The 24289-nt window shown below is 54.1% G+C and overlaps 1 protein-coding gene across 2 annotated transcripts; it reads left to right on the forward strand.

Moving 5' to 3' along the window:
* The first annotated feature begins 1181 nt into the window (after window positions 1–1181).
* On the forward strand, window positions 1182–4073 carry AEN (apoptosis enhancing nuclease). 2 transcript variants are annotated; one of them, XM_075159897.1, is made up of 4 exons: window positions 1182–1253; window positions 1675–2351; window positions 2646–2846; window positions 3222–4073. In XM_075159897.1, exons 2-4 carry the CDS (start codon window positions 1677–1679, stop codon window positions 3423–3425), a joined length of 1080 nt encoding a protein of 359 aa, XP_075015998.1. In that variant the 5' UTR covers window positions 1182–1253; window positions 1675–1676; the 3' UTR covers window positions 3426–4073. The 2 variants fall into 2 exon arrangements, with proteins under 2 accessions (XP_075015998.1, XP_075015999.1); XM_075159898.1 differs by having other exon boundaries at window positions 1192–1253; window positions 1672–2351.
* The last annotated feature ends 20216 nt before the right edge of the window (window positions 4074–24289 follow it).

The following is a 24289-nucleotide window of genomic DNA, read 5'->3' on the forward strand; positions in this document are numbered from 1 at the left end:
CCAGAAAAGGGTACAAATTTCTTCATAGAGACCTGCCAGGGCTCTCTAGCAAGTTATTGTGGGACACTTGAACTACTCTCATTAGGGGGAATTAATTAGCCAAACAGCAGGGACAGAAGCAATAGATGCAAAACACAGAACAACAGATTTAAGGAAGAAGTTTACTAGCCAGAAGAAAACCATAAAAGTAATAGAAGAAAAATAAATCACAGGGTGATCTAAATCTTTTCATTCTGACCAGGCAAAAAGGGGGAATGATGGAGTGTGAAAACACTTGTCCTGTGTCCCCACGAGCCCCCTCGGTGGCGGGGAGAGGGGATGCTCAATGCCCCCCCGTGGGACAAGGATGGACGTGGTGCCTGGCTCCCTCTGGAAGACTAGTGATTTTGTTGTTGTATGGCTCATCCCACCACAACAAGTCACAGTCTGCCCTAGGGTGCACGGCCTCTCCGGCGATGCTGCAGGTGTGGGGACAAGCCAGTGGCCATGGCCTTTCTCTGCTTCTGACCACCTCGGCCGTTGCTTTTGTGAGCCTTGAGAGCAAAGCAACGAGAGGCCAGTCTGAAACCCCGTCTGCATCCGTGCCCCGGCCAGAGCTGCCCCCCACGACCCTGGTGAGCACCACGGGAGAGCCTGGAGGATGCAAACCCCACGTTGCGGTGCCTCAGCTCACCCCGCAGGCGCGGTGCTGCCCCAGCCAGCAGCCCGAGGGTCCCCAGCAGGAGAAGGGATGCCCACAGGGTCAGCACTGCACCCCAGCGAACGCACAGCAAAACCACAGCACGTTGATGCTGGGCTGAGCTCCAGGGCGTGGGACTGGAGGTGCATCCCCACCCCAAACCCACCACCCAGAAAGGTCCCCTCCCGTCAGGGCCAAAGGTCCCTGAGCAGCACCCAGGTCTGGGATGCAAGCATCAGATGTGATGTGATGTGATGTGATGTGATGTGCTGCACCAGCACCAGCACCAGCACCAGCACCAGCACCAGCACCAGCACCAGCACCAGCACCAGCACCAGCACCAGCCAAAAGAGCCCCCCGCGCTATAGCCGAGAAGCGCCTTATAGCGAGGCGGCGGCAGACCCGCCCTGCCCTGCCGCGGCTGTCGGCACCGCCCCCTGCATGCAAATCTCCCTTCCGACACAGCCAATAGGGAGACAGGGGGCGTGGCCACGGCGGGACTTGCCCGGACATGTGAGCGCGGCAGCTTCCGGGCGAGACACGTGGGAGCCGCGCCGGGTCGGGGCGGGGAGCGGTGGGTCCGGGGGCGGGCAGGGGCTTGGGGGTGGTCAGTGGGGCGGGCAGGGGACTGGGGCCGGGGGGGAGGCAGAGGGGGCCCGGGTGATGGGCGGACAGGGCCGTAGGGGCAGGCGGGGGGGGTTGAACAGGGGCTGCGGATCGGTAAAGGGGTGGGCAGGGCCCTGGGACCGGGAATGGGGCAGGCGGGGGCAATGAGGGGGCAAGGGCGTGGGGACAGGGTGTGACAATGTGTCCGTGTCCCCCCCTTCCCCTGCCCCGTGGCTTCTGCCTGGACTGCCTGTGCCTGCCCACGCCACGAGGGGGGGGGGTATGTTGCGGGGGGGGGGGGGGGATGTGCTGTGGGGTATGTGGGTCCCTTTTGACAGGGGGGCACGGGGGCTGCATGGCACTCATGCCCCCTGTGCCCGCTCCAGCAGGGATGCCGCCTGGCAAGGGGCAGATGACTCCGCTGCAGCCCGCCCCGAAGGTCTCCGTGCCCGCCCCGCAGGGCACCCATGGCCCCGCTGCGGGGGACTGCGCTCAGCCCCCGGAGAGTCCCGGCACGCCGCAGGGTCGCAGCAAGAAGAAGAGCCGCAAGCACCAGCGGTTCATGGAGCGTCGGGCACTGCTGGAGCAGAAGGGGCTGCTGAGCCCCCACCGGCGCCTGGGCAGCCAGGCCCCCGTGGTGGGGCCAGAGGCATGCAGCACGGTCACCAAGGCGGATGGCACCACAGCACCGCGCTGCGGGAAGGTCCCCAAGCCCAAACAAGTCATCTCCCCATCCCTGTCCCCATCCGCCTCTCCGGAGAGCATAGCCAGGCACCACTCCGTGCTGCTGTCCCAGGGGAATGGCAGCTCCAAGGGGGTGCAGACGTCCTCCCCACTCCTGCGCCCAGGCAAATACGTGGCCATCGACTGCGAGATGGTGGGCACCGGTCCTCGGGGCAGGCTGAGCGAGCTGGCGCGGTGCTCCGTGGTGAACTACGAGGGGGACATCATCTACGACAAGTATGTCCAGCCCGAGCTCCCCATCGTGGACTACCGGACGCGTTGGAGTGGCATCACCAAGCAGCACATGAAGGGCGCGATTCCCTTCAAGGCTGCCCAGGCGGAGGTGAGGAAAAAGAGAGAGATTAAAAAAAAAATAAATAAAGGCTGTGTGTTATCTGCCGGCCACAAATTGGGACATTTGGCGGCCTGTGCTGAGCTGCTCTGAGGCAGAGACACGGGCACAGGACGGGGAGCCTCCAAAGCCATGCAGTGGGTTGGTTTGCTTGTTACTGCTCTGTTCTGGGAACCTAAAAAACTAGAACTGAAGGAACTGAATTTAACACAAAATGATTTATTTTATGCTTAATTAGTGTTTCTTTTGCTGTGCCGCCTGTCTAACCCTTTCTGACGCTTCCAGATCCTGAAGATCTTGAAAGACAAGATTGTGGTAGGACACGCCATCCACAATGACTTCCAAGCCCTGAAGTACTTCCACCCGAAAGACAGGACCCGGGACACCAGCCAGATCCCTGTGCTGAAACAGAGGGCAGGGCTGCCTGTCAGGGCCAGCGTCTCCCTCAAGAGCTTGGCCAGGCACCTGCTCCGGAAAAAGATCCAGGTAAGCACCAAGAACCTTGAGATGGGGAGCAGTTCCTGGGTTTGCTACAAGCCTGTGTGGTCAGCCTGGTCCCCCCATCTCTGTGGGTGCTCTCTGTGAGATGGAGATGAACTTTGTTCATCCTGTGCTCCTAGCTATGATCAAGCTGGGGGAGCCCAGGACCTCCGAAGCTGACCATTAAGTGACTCAGTAAAGCAGGGACAGGACCTGTGCCCTCCAGAAAGTGCTTGAGATGCATGTATCTCCTGGGCTGCATCGAACCTTTGCCGTCTCCAAAACCCCCAGCACTTGTGTCCTTCCGAGCAAGCAGACAAGGTGACCTGTTGGATTTTTGCCAAACCCTTTTTCTAATGAGGCTTTTCTGCCTTTGCTCAGGACGGCTGCAAAGGGCACTCGTCGGTGGAGGATGCTCAGACGGCCATGGAGCTGTACAGACTGGTGGAGGTGCAGTGGGAGACAGAGCTGGCTCGGACCCTGCCCCCGCGGCCCCCCAGCCCCCTCACAGACCCCACCACAGACAGCAACCAGTACATGGATGACCGGTACTGGCCCACGGACCTGACAGCAAGCAGCCTGTGATGAGGGGCAGCGTTTCCTCTACGTGTTCGGGGCCATCCTAATGCCTTCAGCTACTAAAGGTGGAGGTGGCTGCTGACCTCCTTCCCTGGGGCTTGTGCCCACGTGCTCTGCCCGGCACCTGGCCCCGCTGCGGATGGCAGCGCAGAGGAGTCGGACGCCCCCAGCCCCACTCGGGGACGGAGAAATGGTGGCACTTGGACACTGGCGATCTCCCAAAAATGTTGTCTGCAGCCTCTTGCTGTCGCACAGAAATAAGCGCTGCGGCTGCTGTCACTCGGTGCTCGGGGACGAGCAGGGTCCCGGTGCCAGCCTGGAGGAGCCCCCGTGGGCGTGCGATGCCTGCGGCGGTGGGCTGGGGCTGGCACGGCACCTCCCATGTCCTCTGGGAGGGGATACCCCCATGGTGGGCGAGTGGCAAGTCTCCCCGTGGGAGGACTGATGGTGTCTTGTTGATGCCCAAAGGCTGCAAACCATCTGGGGCTGGTTAAACAACCAGTTGCCTCCTCACCTTCTTTGCACAGTGAAGCCTGAAAAGAAATTCTGGGTCTAATCAATGTCCAGCCTGGACAAGAACACAGGATGCACTTCATTTTAAATAGACTACTCGCATATTTGTCCAATTCTGAATTAAAAATTCTTCTTGCAAAACCCTGGTGTGTGTGTGTTACGTGATCTGATCTGGCAGCTCTCCAGGAGGGAGAGGGCAGGGATGGGGTCGGCAAGGGGTGGGCACGCGCTGCCTGCGCCCTGGGCCGTGCCCCAGTGCTTAAAACCCACCTGCAACCAGAAATGGTGGTGGCTGGAGGGAGCAGGTTACGGGCTGGTCCCCTCTGTGCTGGGGACATCCCTGTGAAGGCAGGAGGAGCAGGGGATGGGCTCAGCCAGAGCCCTGCTGTCCAGCGCTGCCGCTTGCTTGGAGAAACAGAGGAAGCGTCCCACCGTGTCACCCTCCAGCAGCTGGGCTGTCCCAGCTCGGGGAGCTCCCCGTGCAAAGGAGAGGCGCTGCTGGGATTTGCCCCCCCTGCAAGGCAGCATCCCTGCCACGGGGTCTGGGAGCGAGAGCCCTGCCTGCTCTGCGGGGTGGGGATGATGCTGAGCTGCGGCGTGGGCTGCTGTGACAGCGCAGGGACGGCAGCCAGCACTGAAATGAGTCCATGTCCCCCACGGCCAGACTAGACAGGTCCCAGGCTTTTCCCGGCGGCCAGGGGGAGGGAAGGAGAGCTCAGCCCTAGCCTTGGGAAGCGGCCAAGGAGCCGGGTGACGCAGGCACACCTGACGCACACATCGGTGCCATTACAAGACGCATCTTGCACTCCTCATCTTAACTCCTCCCTGCCCGGCAGAGGAAGCCGGGGACAGCTCAGAAACACTTTGAAACACATCGAACATGTCCAAAAAGCTCTGCCCTCCGGGTGGCCCGAGCACAACCTTCCTTCAACAGAAATAATAATGACCTGGGCTGTGCCCTGAGCTCATGGTCTAGGCACTCTTCTCCAGACCTGGTAGGAAACATGGCCCCACGGGAGGTCTTTAAATCCTGCTCATGGCAGTTTGTCCCAGGCATGTTCCTCATGCAGCGAGCTGTAAAACCCAGCTGGCACCACCCTCCGTGCAAGCCTCAGGGTGCAGCTTAGCTGAGCCCCAGCGCGACACCGTGCAACCTCAGCAGGACCCGGTGGGGTACGGGAGGGACCTGAACCCTGCGGGGGCACCCACAGGGGTGCAGGAGGAGCGTGGCTGGCACAGGTTCTTCTCCATTTCCTCCTCTCTGCCATTTCCACCTCTCCCAAGGTGGCAGGAGGGAAGCAAAGCTGTGGGAAAGGTGACAGGAGCTCAGTGGGTCAGCAGACAGCATCATCAGAAGATGGTGGCATCCTCAAGCTGACACAGCAGTGCTGCCTTCTGCTCCCGGGAATGCAGACCTGGAGGAAGGGCACAGCAGAGGGATGCTTTGCTCATGGCCATATAGCCTGGCCTATATAACTGCATCCACTCGGGGGGTACGTGGGTTCATGTGGAGCTTGCATAAGGCACCCCACGGCTCCCAGCTTGTTTGTCCATCTGAGCCCCCCTTGTTGTCCCCCCAGCCCACCCTGTCTCGCCACCCCATAGCACTGACTTGCCCTAAGCCATGTGATGGCTCGGTGTGAGACACGGGTGTGTTGGGGTGAGGCTGGAGAAAGTTGCAAAAGGAGGTGGAAGGCCACCGGGCTTTATCAGCCTGTGACTCAGCCTGCCTTGCCGTCAGCCAGCGGTGAGGGGAAGGCATAATTAAGGAAAAAAAAAAAAAAACCACATTTCTGAAGTCTTGACCATCCAAACACTTTAGTGAGACCCACTTCCAAAAGTAAGCTTGGGCTGGGCTCCAGGCAAGGGACAGATTTCTCTAACCCCTGATCCCCTGTGATCCAGGGCAGCTTTGTCCCTGCCTGCCCACGGCAGAGCTCCCCAACCTGCCTGCACGGCCCCGGGCTTGCACGGTGGCATGAGGTGCTGGGAAAGTCCCAGGCTGCCTCTGAGAGCTTGTCCCCGTCACTACTACACTGATCTAACCCCCTGCTGAAATACCCCCCTGCTTTTGGGGGCAAATTTAAAGGCAGCAACGCAGGCAAAGGCCGGCTGCCCTTTGGTGCTCACGTGTCCTGCAAGCTTCGCTTCTTCGTGATCTCCAGCTCTTGGGGAAGCTGAGAAACAAATTTGGGAGGGTCAATCCCCATTTACATCAGATTTGAAGGGCTGTAAAAACCCCAGTGTTCTGCTCTTCAAGCCCCCAAGCCCCCTGAGGCAGAGCTGCTGAGGAGCAAACCCCACCGTGGATGATGAGGGGTGGTGGCAACCCGCTCCCTGCCAATGAAGCGATGTTTGCTCTGAACAATCTGAATGGCAATTTTCAGCCCGTTTGCACCCAGTGAACCCTTCATGAGCTAATCAGGATTTTCACAGGTGTTTGTGAATATTCACCTACATGCCAGGGAGTTGCTATGGCTGAAAGCAGCCAACCTTTGCTCTAGTTCCTCACCCAAGCAGCCCGCTGGTGCTTGTGCTGGGAGGCTGAGCATCTTTAGGCAGGCTGAGCATCTTTAGGCGGATGAAGGAGAGCTGGGCTGGCTCACCATTTACGCTAAATTTCTTGATAATTGAAGAATCTGCAGAAAATGCGGCCGTTGTCTCAATAACCCTGAATAATGATTAACCCAAACCCACGAATCCAGCAATGGGCTTTTTTATCAGAGGGAAAACATTGTCAAATGAGTTTTTTCCAGCCAGCTGCGAGAGCAGGTAATTGATAAGCCCGTCACTGGAGTGGGGTTGAGCCAATGGGAGCCGATGGCGACGGTTTTTACTTCTGTCTAGCAACAGCTTCTCCTTGAGCAGCAGACAGCGATTCAACGCTTTCCTTGCTTTTACTGAGCTCCCCCCGTTCCTGCCCTCCTGCTACATGGGGGTTTTCATGGGGGACACTCAGAAACTGAGTTTCGCATGGATTGTCCCCAGTTTTCTGCATGTTTTTGGTGTCTATTCCTATCCGCCATGGCAAAAGCTTTGCAGCTGTAAAATAGGATGCATGCCCCCATCCCGCCTTTCCCTGGCTCTGCTCTCACCCTGCCTTGCCCGTGCACCCGGGGCTCTGCCTCTGCTGGGTGGGCGTCAGATCCCATAGGGTGCTTGAAATAGCACCGCAGCAGAATTGCAGCTGTACCAGGAGACCCCACGCCAGGGATGTGTCTGTCTCTCCTGCCCTGCATCGCCAGCGCCTGGCCGTGGTCCAGCACCTCTCCTGGCTGCCAGGGGCTGTTTGAATGGGGACCACGGCTGGGAGCGGCACCCCTGGATCAGGGCATGCCACAGCATGCAGGGAGGGTTTGCTTTGATGCTGGTTCTGGTTATCACAGCACAGGTGGTTGAAGTGCCACGTAATCCCCAAATGTCTTGGGGTGGAGCAATGCCGGTACCTAATAACAGCCCAGAGCAAGCCCCTAACCTGGGGCAGTCTGTCCCCTTGCTGTGGGGACACAGAGGGACAATTCACCCTGTTTGCAAGCAGAGAATGGAGGCTTCGCTCGGGCGACTCACCAGAGACCAAACCAGTCGCAGCGGGGGGAGGAACTGGCCTCCCTGTGCTCCCCACCCCATCGGTACCCCCACCCGCCATCGCCCCACTCTGCCCTGAGCATGAATTAGAAGGCAGAAAACTCGCAGCCGGCTATAAATTAAAATCTCAGGAGCCTTAATAACCCGCTTGGCCGGAAGAAGCGAATAGGTGTGATGTGGAAATGAATAGGCACATCTGGCAGCCGCTTAGCACTTCGGCCGCAGGAGGGGTGTACGTGTGCATGTGTGCGTGTGCGTGTGCGTGTGTGTGCGTGTGCGAACCGCCGGCACAGCCTCCCGGATTGGCTGCAAAACCCCTTCCCGACCAATGCCGGGGACCAGGGTGGCCTAGCAACAGCCTTTCCCTAATGAAAAACAAGCCACTTAAGCATCGTGACTATCTGCGGATGAGAGGAAAAGGCACAATTCCCGGCACATCCCATCCTCCCCAGGGAATCAGCCCCAAAGGGGGCTGCAAAGGCTGCGCTGGACAGGCTGGGGTGGCCCAACTCGAGCACCCCTCAATCCCTGCTGCGCGGGCGCATTGGGTGCACGGGAAGGGTTTGCTGCAGGCACAACACAAGGAAGTCCCTGGGGGAGAAACCCCCTCCCGTTCAGCCATGGCTCCATCCCCATGTGCAGGCAGCCTGGGTGCCAGGCTCAGCCCCAGCATGGCAAGGGGACCCACACCGCAGGCACCCCACAGCCCTGCATCCATGGGGCGAGCTGGGGACTGGATGCCAAGTGACCACAGAGGCCGTGAGCCGCTGAAGATGCCACCTTTGGGGCAGGAGAGGTTCATGGGGTGCAGTGCTGGGGACATGTGGGGCACTCCCCAGCACCGCCAGGTAAAGGAGGAGCTGAGGGGTTGGTCACCACTGTGGTCTTGCTTGGAGATGTCACCTTCCCACGTCCCTGCCCTGGGATTCTCTCCTCCAACAGCTGCCCAGGGACAGGGCTCTGAGGACAGCAGGGTTGGATGTGTGAGCATAAGCCCATGCCTTAGCGACAGCCTCCCTGCAAGCCAGCTCGCAAAATAACCCCTGAGGTTATGGCCAGGGGGGTCAGGGGCTGGTCCTGGGGTGAGTGGGCATGGGGACACGTTGCAGGAGACAGGCTGGGAGCTGGGGACGATGGCAGAGGACACGAGGCACAGCATTGCTTTTGGGCTGCAGAAACTCCTCTTCCTTGGGGAAAGGCGAGATGCAGGTCAGCTCTCTCCCGGCAATGTGTACAACTCCCAGTAAGGCAATGGGGGGAAAGGACCCAGCTCAGCCCACCCAGCACTGGGAGCAGCAGCAGCGTGGCATGTCGTTTCAGGGAGCTTTAAGCTCTGCACCAACCCTGTGGTCTTTCAGCCTGCTTTTCCCCAGCTCACCCTGGGGATGACGGGGAGATGTTACAGCACCTACAGTGGTTTTTAGATTTTCTAATTCAAAAGGGAGATTTCAGCTCAGCTGAAAGCACAGCCCCTGCCTCCAGCTCAGACCTGCCCCACAAGAGAGCTGCCTGCACCACTCCGCTTCCGCATGCCCCTCGCAAAGCATTAGAAGTAACTCTTTACTATTTATATTTCTTTTCCCAATCAAGAAAACAAAATATCGTCATCTTTCCAATGCCACCTGACCGGGGAAGAGCAGCAAGTGTGGTATGTCCCCGGCCAACATCTCTGCCACGATGGATGAAGCACAGCAAAGGCTTTTCTCCGGGGGATCCTGATGGAGAAAATTAAAAAATAACTGGAGCTGGGGGAAAGCACAAAACATGACTCTCCATTCCTCTGGGGTGACCCCGTGGGGAGACCCCCCCCGGTTTTCACTCCATTTCTGCCCGTCCCAGGTTTGTGCAGTCCCGGCTGTTCACTAGATGGTGCCCGCGGGCTGCTGGTTTCCGAGGTATCCCCTCGCAGGATGGGGATGGGACAGGGCCCGGCTCTGCTCCGGCTTCCCAGGGTGTATTTTAGGCAGGTCACAAGCACAAAAGGAGTGTGAAAGCCACTTGCATCGCGCAATTAAATCCCTGCGCTTTTTGGGGGCTTTGGGGTCTGGGTCTGGTAATGCACTGCAAGCGCTGGCCTCTGTCCCATCTACTGGGTCTATCCGAATCCCTCAGATATTTTATATTTCTGCCACTGTGAAGGTGGTTTACATCCCCAAAATGGGGAGAGAACATGGGATGGGCAAAGTGGCAATTCCATGGTGAATGCATTTAAGTAGAATAGCTACTAACAGTCCACAGCCGTCACCAAAAAACTGTGTACAGCCGTAGTTCTGCAGCTCCGGTACAGGCGGGAAAGAGGAGGAAGACAAGCTAAGACACATTAGTGTTACTAGGACGATATTTATTCATTCAGAAATGTAAATCAATGGGCATAAAGCAGCACTAGCTGTCTCCGTTAGGGAGGAGCCCTGCCACGGAGCAGGAGGATGCGATGGGACAGGGATGCAGGGCATCCGCAGGGCCATCCGTGGACCCAGGGCAGGAATAGCCGGGGCTGCTGCAGGTCAGCGCCAGGGTCTGTTTGCCGTCCCGGGAGGTCACTGTTTGCATTTGGCCTTCACCTGGCCAGAATGGAGACTTTCCCCTTTATTAGAAACCACTCCTGCCTTTATAAAATGGGGATCCCAACCACGAGTGGCAACTTCCAGGGGCCAAGTCACACAAGGCCACTCTGTGGTGGCACTGTAGGACGTGCCAGCATCCCCCTTCATCTGCTGGTCTCTTAAAATAGCAGAATGATGGAAAAGATCAAAGCCAGAGCTACACAGAGCAGCATTTGTTGTCATTTTAAGATGGCATTAGTATGCAGTTCTGGGTGAAAAAGTTGCTTCAAAAACCGTTTCTTGTTTCTGCTCATCTCTGCCCTGCCCCAGGCAAACCCTGAGTCCTGCCCGTGTGCGGGGACTCACACTGCTCCGGGTCCTGCAGAACTGTCCAGACATTGGGGTCTGAGCCACAAAGGCCAGGGGCTGCTCCTCATTATCATTATTATATGTAATATAATATTAAAATAATTATATATAATCATTATAATATAATATTATATTAATGATATATAATATTGTGGTATATTAATTATTATAACATAATATAATAATAATATATAATATATATTATAGAAAGATAATGTTTTATAATAATTATAATATATAATATATATTATAGAAAGATAATGTTTTATATTTAAATTTTTTAAAATTTTTATTTTTATTTTTTTGGGTGCTGTGCAGATCAAGCTGGAAATAATGTGGGAGAAATTATGTTTCCCTTCAGCATCAGCAGCCCAAATGTCCTGGAGGGAGACACCTCGCCGATGAGCCTCGAGGAGCTAACGTCAGCAGGAGGCAGGATCGGGCCTCTTGGCCTCTGGCACCATTGGCTCCAATAAAAAGATGTAAGAGGGCAAAAGGGTGTTCAGAGGCCTCTCCAGTGTCTCTCATTTTGGGGACGAATGTGAAGAATGAGCACATGAACATAACAACTGCCTACAGAACCTGCTTTTGATCTTCCAGGTCTCTCTTGTTGGAGGAAAGGTTGGCCAAGCCAACCCATTAAATTGGTACCTTTGTGGGGGATGCTCTTCAACAATGGAACGATGCTCCTGCCTTGGACAGACACAGGTTCATCCCACCTCTAGGAATGGCACCTTCCTCCCCGCTGACTCCCACCCTCAGAAGCCTTCACCTCTGGGCAGAAGGCAAACCTGCCTCTTTGTGCCCCGAGACCTGACCGTCCGCTGCCTTCATCCTGACAAATAAAACCCCGTGTTTAGCACCTATGTCCACTTTTAGGAGGAACATTGCAGGAAAGATGCGCACCCTTGTTATCTCTATAATTTACCTTTGTGTAAAATATATCCCCTTATGGAGTCATTTTTGAAGCCTGTGCTACATTGAACACGAACGTGTTTGCCATGTTTACTTGTAGCTAAGGAGAGAAAACTTGCGGCAGGGAACCAAGTGTCTACCTGCCTGCTCAAACAGGTGAATTTTTCATTAAAAGACCACAAAATTGTTAAAGATGTCTGGTTTTGACCCATTTTACCACGTTTCCCAAGTGCACAAAGGATTTAACAGAGAATAAATCCATTAATTCATACTCTGATGAAGGAATATGGGCACAAAGATAAGAGGGGAGCATTCAGAGAGCTGTCCCCTCCTCCGTCCCCGAGCTTCCCCCACTTCAGGCTGTCCTGCACGGATGCTAGCCAGGATGAAGTGGGCTAAACCTGAGCCCCAAGTTCGCATCCCTGGGGCATGGTCCCTTCTGCGGCTCCCCCAGCTGTGCCGCAGCACCGAGAGGCTGGCTGGGGACCACAGCCTGGTCCAGCCGGGGCTGACCACTGCCGCTTGTCCCGGGTGGTGGGAAACACTCGGCCCAGGTGGGCTCTGTCTCCTCCCAAAGCTCCTCTGTTGGCATCAGGCGAGCACCGAGCCCCCGGGGAGGGGACGGGGGCAGTGGGCAGTGGGAAGAGAGGAAGATGAAGCAGCTGATGGGGAACGGGTTTAAGGGGAGGGACTTTTCCCTTGGACGTGCCTCTAAATGTGTCCACCATCTCAGGCCACCCCCAAGGGACCCATTTCACCTCCCCACAGCTCCGTGCATGGGAATTGCTGCAGCAGGAACCCACGGGGGCTCTGCCAAGGGATTTTGGGCGCATTCTTGCCCCCTCGCCAGGAATGAGCACCAGGTATGGTGGCAGGGGGACAAACGGCCACCCCCCAGCCCCTCGATAGCCTTCACAGGCAGGATCAGGATCAATCCTGGCTGCCGGCATCCCCCGAGGCTGGAAAACACCCGTGCCAGGACCGAGACACTACGGGTGTGTGCATCTATTTGGCCTGTCTCTCCGTCCCGGGAGCGGGGCTGACCCGCTCGGCGGATCCCGATAACGGGCCATTTTGAGCAAGAGCCTTATGAAACCGCCTTTCACGGGCAGCACAGAGGTTGGTTGTTCCCGGGGCCAAACCTCCCTCTCCCCGGCTCCTGCCGCGGGATGCTCGGCTGCTCAAAACCCGCAGAGCCCGTGGCGAAGGAGGAGACGTGGGAAGGGGGATTTACGGCTTGCTGCGAGGCAAGCTGGGCGGCGGGAGGAGCCGTGCCGAGGCAGGGGTTTTGGGGGAGAGGGCGGCATCAAGGCAGGGCTGTAGCCGGCTGACGCCAGCCCCGCTCTGCGGCCTGAGACCCTTCCAAGGCGCCGGCCGAGGTACAGATGTTCCCATTGTGCATCTTGGGAGCCTTCTCGGAAAACTCCAGCAGCTTCGTTCCTCAAGCTGTCTTTTTAGCTCCAGCTTTTGGGTTTGGTTTTTTTTTTTTTTTTAAATCATATATATAAGTTTGGAAGAGAGCCTTCTCGCTGCTGCATTTCTTTGCCTCGTGCCAACCCCCCCCAGCATTTTAAGAGCTCCCTCCCCACTTCGTGTCCCCCCCTGCCTGAACGATCGTCACCATCCCAGGGGTTGGCACTATTAGGCTCCGGTGCAAAGCAACCACTGCCAACCACAGCCTGTTTTGTATTTCAGGGGCTGGTTAGCCGGGTAAAGCGGACGGATGGAAAGGTGGACTGTGCACCAGGGATCCTGCAAACCGGTTCTGCTCCGGTGCTGCCAGGCATTTGATGCTAGAAATGCACATGACCCCCTCGCTGCTCCCTGACTCAATTTTCCCACCTCCAGAACAAGCAGCATCACAGTGGGGAGAAGAGAGGTTTGCAAACCACTTTGTGATCCTCAGTTACAGGGTTTTTAGTTCCCCCCCCTGCTTCCTATAGGCAAAAGCAGCTAAGCAGGGACAAGAAGTGAGATGTGCGAGAGGGATGTTAGATCAGCCCTCAGGCACAGTGGGAGAAGCAGCTTTGAAAAACCGAGCTGAGAATGGAACTAAAAAATGGTTGAAGGATTTTGGGAAGAATCAGCCTCTTAGAGCAGGATCAGGACCAGGAACCAGAGCTGCAAGGTGCCTGCCCCTGCCTCTAGCTCCATCGTTGGCCAACCTTATGGTATGCTTGGTCCCTGCAGGGAGAGGGACTGACCAAAGCCTTGGGTTGAACCTAGGTGTAAGCAGAGAGGATGATAAAACCCTGGTTTGGGACCTGCTCTGCTCTTGCATCTCACCCTGCCCTTGCTTAGAAATCATTTTGGCTGAGCCACAGAGCACTGCTGGTTCCCCATGGCTGAGGATCCCAATTAGCCTCCAGGTCCAAACGCAACAGGATGGCAAGGAGAAAGCCCTGCAGTGCTCTCAAACCCTCATCCTGGCCTGAATCCTCTCTCACGTACAGAATCTTTAAGGTTAGCAGTTGATCCTGGTGTAATTTAGTCAGTAACTATAGCTTAGGAGAGGGGAAATCACCCCATCTCTCCTGGCCAGCACCAGCAGCTTATGGAGAAGAGGGCAATAAATGAGAATCAACTTCCAAAGAGAAACAAAAAAGCAACACCACTTAGAGCCAGAAAGCAACTGAAAGGGCACATTTGTAACAAGAAAGATGTTTACAGCCCACTAGCAGCAAGAAAAGCCATGGCTTTCAAAGAAAGCAGGGGCAGAGGGCATCTCTTTTTCACAACAATCAGGAAAGGCAAGCACAGCTCCCAGAGACATTAAAGAAAAGGCAGCAGCCGGTGGAAGCCACCGTCGGATCACGGGGGCATCCAGAGCAGGGACCACATCAGGAGGCACGCCAGCGGCAGGGTGACAGGCAGGGCTGGCAGCGGGAGGGAAGAGAGGGCTCCCATGAGCCCTTTGCTGGCGACAGACTGCCTTGGGAAACCCCAGGCTGGGGGTTTAATCTGCTCCTGCAGATAGGCTCTTCCTTATCAGCTTCCTCCTCCAGGCAGGAGGCCCTCGGGGTTGGTGAGCCAGCACGTCCCCCCGCTCTGTTGGTGGCAAGAGGAAGAGGGCAGCTCAGGGCTGGCATCAATATGGTGCTGATTTCGCACTGCTTTGCTTCCTATGTTCCCTAAAAAGCATGAAGCAAAACTGTGGGTAGCTCCCAGCCAGCCCCCTGCAGCCAAGCCCCGCATGCCCAAGCCCATAAGCACCCAGACCAGTGTCCACTGCTCTCCAGTGTAGGAACCTGGGCCTTGCAGAGGCTCTTTCATAGCCTGCAAATTGCATTTAAACTACCCAAAGCATAACCTCCACTCCACCATGTCCATTTTCGAGGTCTCTGTGCCCACCAGGAGCTGTGGCCCATCCACCTTCCCCTTCTGATGTGCACCCCAGACACAGAGCGTGGAAAGGGGTTTCAAAGGCTGCCTTGCTAAATAGGGAGTCACTTAAGCAAGCCAGGAAGGCAGGGAGAGCCCCACACGACAGCTTTGAGATGTCAGATCTGAGAAACTGGGAAGCACCTCTAGGATTAAGGAGCCGAGCAGAAGCTTTGAGAGCACCCTCAGCCCCTAAATGATGAATAGGAGCCATCCCCCTTCCTCTGACATCTACATCCCTTTTGAAGTCTTGGCTCATATCCTAAAAAGCTAACAGTTTTAAAGAGAAACATAGAGTGAAGGAAGCGTCTTCCACCAAAGAGTAGGTGAGCGTGCACATCCTACTGCTGTTCATTAAAAGTAGCTAATAATGTAATTTTTTTTTCCAGCTCAGATAGAGCACTGTGTATAAGTAGATAAGAGGCTTATACACCCAGGAGGCTCAATTAATGTTCTTAGTTCACACAGCCTCAGGTAGAAGGCATTGCCGACCCTAGGCTGCAGCTACCAACTGTTTAAGGAATAGCTTTCTTCTAAGTCCTTATAATCCAAAGGCTTTATATTTTTAGGTATTCCTAGTACTCCTCATCTCCGCAGCACTTCAGTACAGTTTTCCCTGACTCTACAGGTACTGCCGGCTGTGCACCAGCAGCCTAACAAAAACTCCCCCATCACCTAAATCCTTACACGAAAGGAAGAGCCCCCTGATGAACCTGCTCCTACACAGCCCCGCTGCTGAGCTGGGCAGGCTCAGCCGTGCTGGCGTGAAGGGCTGCGCTGGCCCACCTGTAGCCTCTGTCCTCCGAAAAGCAGGAGCTGCCTCTGGTGCTGTTTTAAGTGAGCATCTAGGATCCCCGGTGCCTGGAGGAGGGATGGGTTGTTTTCCTTGTGTGAGCTTGCTAGTCAGGCTTGTTCGCTCTGAATTAGTTTTAGCTATTCACTCTTCTGTAGTCTTAACAGAGAAGAAGCACTTGGGGATCTATTTTTCTTCTAGAAAAGTGGTGAGTATTTGAGCTGGGAATGTGTTTTCTAAGGGATGTGCTGGGCTGTAACTCCCAAGGAGTTTCTCTGTCTTTCAGATGTGGCTCCTGGGTTGCACCCTGTGCAAACACCCTGTGCTAGGGTGTCAGCAGGTCCTGCAGCTACTTAGTGATTTTTCTCGTCGCTTACTAACTGCAGCAGCAGGGTTTGGGTCTGTCTCTTTGCCAGGGCTGATCAAAGGAGCAAGGTGTCCTTCACTGCTGAAGCCAGGAGGACACTTGTAGCAAATAAACCCAGAGATGCTCTTGAGCTGCTGGGGTAAGGTCATGGGAGAGAGCTGTGCTGTAGAAGCACTGGTGATAATATGGGTACAACACTAGTACTGAGAGCTATAGATGCTCAGAGGCACATCTGGACCACAGCTGCTCTGAGCAGGATAACCACGGATCAAGGGAATAGCGAGGATCCGCAGAGCTGGGCAGGTCTGTGGTCATGGCTGAGGTTTGCAGTGTGCCAGCCTGTGCCCGTGGGTCTTCCTCCTGCTCTTATGTCTCTGCATTAAGGTGTAGAGCATCCTAAATATTTACATGGTGAGGCAAGCGGGCTAAGTGGAGGACGCTGTGCAGATGTGGTCAGGAAGCACAGCAGTGGTGAGCAGGGGGTTCTGCTGCCTCTGTGGGATAGGGGCACAGCTGAAGATCTGCCAGTAGCTGTAGCCCACCCCTCATCCCTACTGACATTGCCCAGAGCCCTGCCTGTGCCCTGGCCATGTAACACAAGTATCTGCCTGTTTCTTCCCTCTGCTTGGGTTGGGGCTGTACCCTGACCCAGCCTTCTAGGCTTTAGTCCCTTCTGGCATCATTGGTGACCACATGTGAAGGTGACTTTCAGACACAAATGCTTTCAATTCCCAGCCTTATACTCCCCCACCAACCCACCCCATCTTGTAGCTGATCTTACTCATAGGTGGGTGAACCTGGTACAGAAGTAAGCAAGTGCTGAGACAAACGCTGTGTTTCATCCCAAAGTGAGGTGTACACTGTCCCTATGCTCCTGGACACGCTGTGCTCCCAGATTCATCGTGTGCCTAAGCTGATCGCTATTTCTCAAGCCAGCACGCACCCTTCCCCTCCTGCCCTGCTCCCCTCTGCCAGCTCAGCCCTCCTCTGGGACTGCACGGTGTCTGCAAAAGACAATGTGGACCAAGCTCTGCTGGCTATCATGGCAGGAAGGCTTCAACAACAGCATCTGCGCTAAATGGGCTAGAGAAGATTAAGTGCTCTCTCTGCTCCTGAAAGGCCCATTTAATTCACTTTCACCCTCTCTTCCCCCTCCCCCAGACCTCCCTGGCATCCAGGACACAGGGACTTTTATTACACCACTGAAAACTTGCAGGGGACTGATCTTTTTTTTTTTTTTTTGCCTGTTCCACCCCTTAGAGAAATGTCTCCTCTGACAGGCCACCAAGCTTACGTGCCTGCTGTCACGCGCAGGCGGCTCCGTCCCCAGGACAGCCTGCCAGTGGGTTTGCTTGGCCAGCATCTGCTTTGAGCTCAGATGTCCCCAAGAGCAAGATTTAAAGCTTGGCAGTGGGGAGGGCTCTGAGGAAGGATGTGTTATCAGCCAGGGACAAAGATTGTCTCTTGCTACTTGGTCCCCTTCAGTGTTTTGGAGTGACCTGGCAGAAGCCCTGAGGTGCTGGCAGGGTGACAATAAGACGGGCAGGAGGCACAGGGATGGGGTCAGCCTGGCCTTGGCCTTTCCTCCTCTGTTTCTTTCTGTGCTGGGCTATCAGCTCGCTTCTCGCCAGCCCTTGACACCGAGCGCCTGTGTCAGGGCACAGCTGCTTGATGAAATAGTTGAAATTCCAGAAATGTCTGAAATGAATTCAGCTTCCTCGGTTTGTGCTGGGGATGCTGAAATCCACCTCACTCTGGGTTTGTCCTGCTGGAAGTGAGTTTTCCTCTGCATCGCACAGGGGCCAGCCATGCGGCTGGGCTGGTTTCTTCTTAGGGGGGAAAAGCAGGCTGTGGGGAATGCGAGGTATCGTGGCTTCGCGTGCAGGAGCCTTCCTCTGGCTCAGCTCGGGAGCAAGTTTGCTGTCTACATGGAGCCAAGCTCTCCCTTGGTGTAACAGCCCTAAAGGCAGCAGGAGTACAGGTAGGGCTACCTTGGCCCGCAAAGCAGCAGTCACAGCTCAGCACCAGGGGACTCGCCAGCTGCAGGTGTCTGAGTTTAACTGGAAAGGGGCTAGGTTCCCCACTGGAGCAGACAGCTGCAAATTTTACTGGCTGTTAGATACTTAATTGAAACCTCTCTGTACCTGCTTCATTAAAACAAACTGGGAATCAAAAGCTTTCTCTTAAGAGATGCACGAGCAGGGAAAGATATATCTGCCTGTTTGGTGAGCCCCCCATCCCGGAGGGGCTTCCCTCTTTTTGCTGCCCTTTACCAGGAGGGTTTTGGATTAATCCTGCACCCTGTGCCTGACTTTTAGATATTGCTTTGCGTCCAGTGCTCCTCCAGCCCTCACGTGAGAGATACAAATGCACTGGTATAACTGTGACAGCAGCTCTGCACTGCTAGAATTGCAGCTTCTGCGGCGTCGGAGGGCACCCGTAGATACATGCTGCTGCCACTGCCTTCCAGCCCTATTCTCAGCCCTTTGGGTTAAGCCAAGATTGTGTCCTTGCAGAAGTCCATGGCAAAACTCCAGCTGAGCTAAAAGGTCTCAAGTTTCTTATTAGGAAATCTTGCTGAAGGTACAGTAATAAAAAACAGTATTTCTGAAAGAAAATCAAATGCCAAGCAAGAATAATATTTTCTCCCATAGATGCACCAATAATGAGAAAATCCTCAGTCAATAAAAAGCAAGAGAAATGCTAAGCTGCTAAAAATCAGGTGGGACTGTCTCCAATTAGCCTGTTACCATGTGAATGCAGCACATCTGGATTTTCTTTGGTTGCTCTGACATTTCTTTTCCAACAGACATAAGTGTCCAACATGTCTTTTTTTTTCCTCCGAGACAGTCCCGCCTTTCCTAGCACTCAGTCCTCTGGCAGTTGTGCTTCCCTACTGTAAGCGGGTGAGGTGCCAGCCTGCGCCGCCGGGCTCAAGAGAGACAGTTGTTTACCCCAGGGAAGGTCTGGCAGGTGAATTTGAGCCGCATAAGAAGAGCAATAGGCTTTGAAAATCTGAACCTGAAAGGGACGTCTGCACGTGCTGCTGCAAACCACCACCTTGTGAAAATATAGCCGCCTGCTCTCTTGCCAGCTGGAGTGCGCTGCTTTGGGTCGAGAGCAGCCCAGACACGCTGGTGCTGGGGCACAGCAATGTCAACGCGTCACCCTAACGCAAGCCTTGCGGCTCTCTGGTGATGGGGGCTTATGGCATGTGTTCTCATCTCCGTTGTACGGGGAAAGCAAAGATGTGAGGAAAGCAGAGAGAAATGAGGCTTTCTGTTTCAAGACAACTGCAGGCTTTGAAGATCAAGAACACTTCCATAAGGTCCATGCCATGGGCTTACCCAAAGGCTCCTCTAGACCCCTGGCTCTGCCATGGAGGTTGCAAAGGGGGCACATTCCATCCGCCACTCAGCAAGCTCTTGGGGGAAGATCCAGGCTATGAATAAGGGCAGAACTTCAGAACAGCCTGGCACACCCACCATTTGGTTAAGGCATGTTGGCAAATATCTTCCCTTCACTCAATAGAAATGGGGAGAAACCTGTCAGCCAGTGACTTACTAAAGACTTTTGCCTTTTTCCCTTGTCCACTGCTCGAAAAGAAAACACAGCTTCCTGCAAAGTGTGTGTTTATTTGAAACGAGTCCTTGAACTCCTTCCCTCCCTAGGTGTCAGACTGCAGGACGTCTCTGGTGTCTAAGCTGCATTGCTTGCTCTGATGGGACACAGGTCAAATTTCTTTCTCAATCTCTCACTCCAAACACCCTCTCCAATATTTGCTTCAAAAAATCACTCTTTCCATGTCCATTCTGCCAGTAATTTCTCTTACTGGAATCTCATGTAGTTCAAGTGCTGTCAAAAGAAGAAAAATTGCCCAAATAATCTTACTCCCTAGTGTTATCACACACTGGCTGCTCCATCCAGGACGTGCCCACAGTAAGGCAGAGCTGGAGTCGCCAGTGATAATTACTGTTATGGCGCTGCTAAAAGCCTTAAAAGCCGTGGCGGTTATGGGCAGGAAAACCTGCAGCTAGCAACCGGGTCCAGTTTATGCAAACACAACCTGACTCACAAAAGCCGTAGTCAGACGAAAAGTTGAGAGCTCCTTCTGTCATCCCAGGACTCTTTCCGGCTTTCGCTGGGCTGGCTGAGCTCTGGGATGAGCTGTAGCCGGGCTGTACACCGTACCAAAGCATGCTGTGTACGTCCCAGCAATGCGAGCCCCTCTGTTTCCTTCCCTGAGGCCAGCCCTTGTGTGCGCACCACGGACTCCTCTCACCGCTTAACCAGCTGCAGGACGACAAGCTGGGCTGAAACCCAAGCAGTGTTGACCGACATTAGGGGAGCAGGAGAAGGAGAGCTCTGAAGGATTCCCCTTCATGTAGCATGCTCGTTTTCCAAGCCTCAGTACGCGTGGAGAGGATGCTTCTGTTTCCAGATCTGTCCCATCATGTCAGGGCTGGGGAAAGCTGGGGTATCTATGACTTTTCCTGGGCACAGTCCCTCAAGCCCACACCTCACCCGTTCATGCTATCTGTAGGAACAACAACCCTCCCAGTGCTCTGGCCATTCAGAAACAAGCCGTGTCTGACTGTGCTTTATAAAGAGGTAAAACCCAGAGATTGCTGGAGAAGGGGAACCTGAGCTTCCTTTAACAGTGTAGTAGATGCTGATGGTCTCCTGAGCAGCACCCCTGCCTAGAGACACTGGACAACATACCCAGCAGTCATTATGTGATGGAGAGTTAATGCAGGATATGTCCTTGTGTCCTGGCCAGGCTGTTCTTCTTGCCCAAGATCAAGTACAATCTCCTTCTGGCCCTGTCTTTTTGGGGAAGCAGAGGAAAAGCAGGTCTCCAAGACCAAGGCTTCAGAAGAGTGTGTTCAGTTCACGTGGCGGAGATGTGACTGCCTGGTGCCTGCAGCCTGTGGCTGCAGAAGGAACGATCTTGCTGGGCTCCCTTCCTCCAGAGATCCCTGGTGCCTTGCGTATTATCCTTGCAGCAAGGCACATTATCCTGGCAGTACCTTGTTCCTACCTTTTTTGCAGATCTCTTTACCTTCCCCTCATCCGGGGGCAGAGCTCTTGGCTGGGAGATCAGGGAAGGCAGAAAGCTGGAGGTCTGGGGGTGGAATATTTATGCAAGTATTTGGTGGATAAATGTTTCAGTGCCGTTAACTGAGCAGGAGAGGAGCTGAGTTTTGATATCCTAAAGCACATATCTCTGCTTTTTGTCCTGCTGCCCGTCTGTCCCACCCCAGGCAGCTGTCGGCTGGTCACAGAGGTGTCTGTTTTTGCTGGTGAACTCCGTGAGCAGGGGTAAAAGGTGATGCCAAAGGCAGCGTTGCACGCGGGGCAGAGCCTCGCACATACCGGCCTCCCGGGCCCCGGGGGCAGGCGATCTTGGCAGGGTCTGTGGTGTTTCCCCGCCTGCTGCGTCATGCCAGAGGCTTCCAGTTCACGTACGCGAGGGGACAGCTACCGGGACTCTAAAACGTACCACTGCCATCTTTCTCCCCAGACATCCTGGCTCCGTCCTCCGCAGGTTACCATGGGAGCCGCGAAGCTCTGCCAAAATTCGCACCTTATAAGAACTTCTGAGTGGAAACTCCGAATCTGTGCAATTTCCACACTTTCAGTGGCAACCTCTCCATCCTTCCCCCCCTTATCCCGGTACTTCATTACCCTACAGATCCACGGATTGGACAAGCCCCCCCATTTCAACGTCCGTGCCCTGCAGCCCTGCGCTGCGCCTGCCCCAGCACTCAATGGGGCCATTGATAGCTGTCCCTGGTTTGCTTTGGCCTCCGGTTCGGCTCCTCAGAAACCCTGAAAAAGAGACACCAGCATTTCCCCAATATATAGGTAGGAATAAAGCATTTCAGGAGGACTAAACAGCCCTGGCCCAGCCTGAGAGGTGCAGAAGGACCCAGGTGAGGATTTGACTCCATCTCCTCCCTGCTCCTCCTTAGCTCTCCCCAAAGATGTAGAGCAATGACTTTCCTGAAGCAGACGTCGCTTTCTTCATGCTGTGGGTACAGAGACGTCACAGCTACTTATCTCCAGCCCAGGCCCTCCACCACTTGTTGGCCAGTTCAAGGGCTGGTCTAATTTAGGGACTTTCTGCATGTGTTGTGGGACACCCCCATGTCTCCTCCTTCTTGACCCTGGCGTGCCCTGGCGTAAAGGCACATCCAGCTGGTTCACAGGCTGATGCTTTTGGCTTTATGCTAAAGGAAAGTTTTCCTCCACAAGGTATTTTTTTTTTCCTCTGGCCAGTTGCAGCTAAAATCCAGTCCTCAACTTAGCAAGGACAGAGCAAAGGTCTCTGTATATGACTTGCGGGTTCTGGCTGGCAAATCTTAACATCATATATGGTTGTTGACTTTTCAGGTTTACAAATGTACAAGTCACACATTTTGTAGACCAGCTGGTGGGAGGTATTTTCTTTAAGCTCTTTGAAAGCCCCAGTGAAGAACAGTCAACATTTCTTATCCCCAGGCTACATACTTATTTTATCCTTAAATGTTCCTCGTAACTATTCACAGATTAAGTCTCTAATTTTCTTTAGGAGTAAAGGCCAAGATAGATTATAGATAGCAAGGACTATCAGCAGAGACAGGAGAGCACAGCTGAGATCTTTTTTTGATCGCTACAGGGTGATGCAGAGAATTTAACAAGCTGCGTGTTGCGAGGTGAAAATTATACAGACAAACATTTTGATGAATTATGTAAAGATTTGTATATACATATTATACATGTATAAAAATGCATATACAAACACACGCGTGGAGAAAATGAGCTTAGCTAATGGTTGTGCCTGGCACTTATGTTGCCGTCGTCATATAAGGAGCTCAGCATGGTTTATCAAGCTATATGAGAGCACTTTTCCCTCGCCATTGAAAAATGGGGGTAGTTGTTTTTATGTTTCATAGCAACAACTTGAAAGAGAAAGCACAGTGTCCCAGTGAAGCTGCTGGCTAATTTGGGGAGGCAGGTTTATTGGAGGCTGGCTAGCGCAGCGGAGTTAATGCACTTCTTCCACTGGGTGCCAGGAGGACTCTTTGATGACCACAGGCTGCCAGAGACTCCGTCTTCCCTGTCAGCCCAAGGGCAGCCTTTCATTGTGTGGCTGGTCTTTCCATAAGTTCTGGCTTGTGCTGACAGCTTCTTACTGAACTAGCAAGAGAGCTCAGCAGCATCTGTCCATCCCGGCAGATGCTCCTTGGACCGGCCTGCCTGCTGACGTGGTGGGCCAGCCCGAAGCAGCCCGGCTTCCAGTGTGACCAGCAGGTAAAGGTGGCCTCCACGCTTTCTAGGAGACCAAGAAAGTTCCTCGCTTGTGGACAAACTTCCCACAAATTAGCTTCAACCAGATCATGCTTGGGTTCTCTGTAAATGCCTTATGGATCCACCTGCCAGCTTGAAAGGTATTCATCCCATGTACCTACAGTGTGATGGAGTCCAGTCATTCCAGTCCTGCCCAGTGCCCCATTGTGCTTGGTTCTTAAACAATCAGCAAAAACCAGATTTTGTTCCAAATTGTGCCATTCCTGATGAAGCATGTTCGTTGCTGGAGTTTTGGTGCCTGGAGGTTCAAGCTGCTTTCACCTTGGCACACCATCAGGGGGACCAGCGCTGGATTTCCATGACTGCTCCTGGCTCAGCAGCAGGTCTTCTAGCAAACAAGCAGATGAGAGGCAACACCTAGCAGAGCCAGCTGGGAGAGGAGGGGAGAGGCAGGGGAAGGAGCAAGCACCACCACGCATGGACCAGGGTTCCCCTAACCTCGGGGGATACTACTCCATCCCAGTGAGCACCCTTCTGTCAGTCAGTGGATTGTATGGTACCGACAGAACGAGAAGATACCATTGGTTCTGGCTTCATCCTTACTGTTGCCTTCTTCTCAGTTCTAACAGTTGTTCCTTTTTTCTTAGTTCCCCTTTTCCTTCCCTCCCCGTCTCTTCTCCCTGTGCCTGCTCCAAGCCGTCTCTTCTTAATTGCCTGCATGTATTTTTTAAAATGAAAGGGCTATACAAACAGAACCCCGCGAGTGCCAGGCTAAATTCCTAAAACAAGCTTTCTCTTCCGGGAGGAGACCCAAACACATTCACTCATTGATTGGGCCGCTAGCTGATACTCAGCTCACCCCCCTTCTCCTGTATTTCAGATAGGTTTTCTTTTTTATTAAACGTCTCTAAAAAGACCAACAGATTGCCTGTGAATGACCACACAGTAGAATCCTACAAAGCTCCCATTCATGGCCAAGAAACTTGTACAATCCCAGTGGTGCAACAGAAAGACAGCTCTTTATAAACCAACCTGAGTTAAAAGGTCAATGGCCATAAAGTCCCCCTCCCTGCTTTCCTGCAGGGTTTGGGTTTTTAATAGTAATCAGTAC

Source organism: Calonectris borealis, chromosome 11 (genome assembly GCF_964195595.1).
Source record: "Calonectris borealis chromosome 11, bCalBor7.hap1.2, whole genome shotgun sequence".
Taxonomy (NCBI): Eukaryota; Metazoa; Chordata; class Aves; order Procellariiformes; family Procellariidae; genus Calonectris; species Calonectris borealis.

Coding starts and splice junctions, on each gene's coding strand:
- AEN (XM_075159897.1), top strand. CDS start 1,677: ATGCCGCCTGGCAAGGGGCAGATGACTCCGCTGCAGCCCGCCCCGAAG. Junction 2,352..2,645: donor TCAAGGCTGCCCAGGCGGAG/GTGAGGAAAAAG, acceptor TGACGCTTCCAG/ATCCTGAAGATCTTGAAAGA. Junction 2,847..3,221: donor TGCTCCGGAAAAAGATCCAG/GTAAGCACCAAG, acceptor GCCTTTGCTCAG/GACGGCTGCAAAGGGCACTC.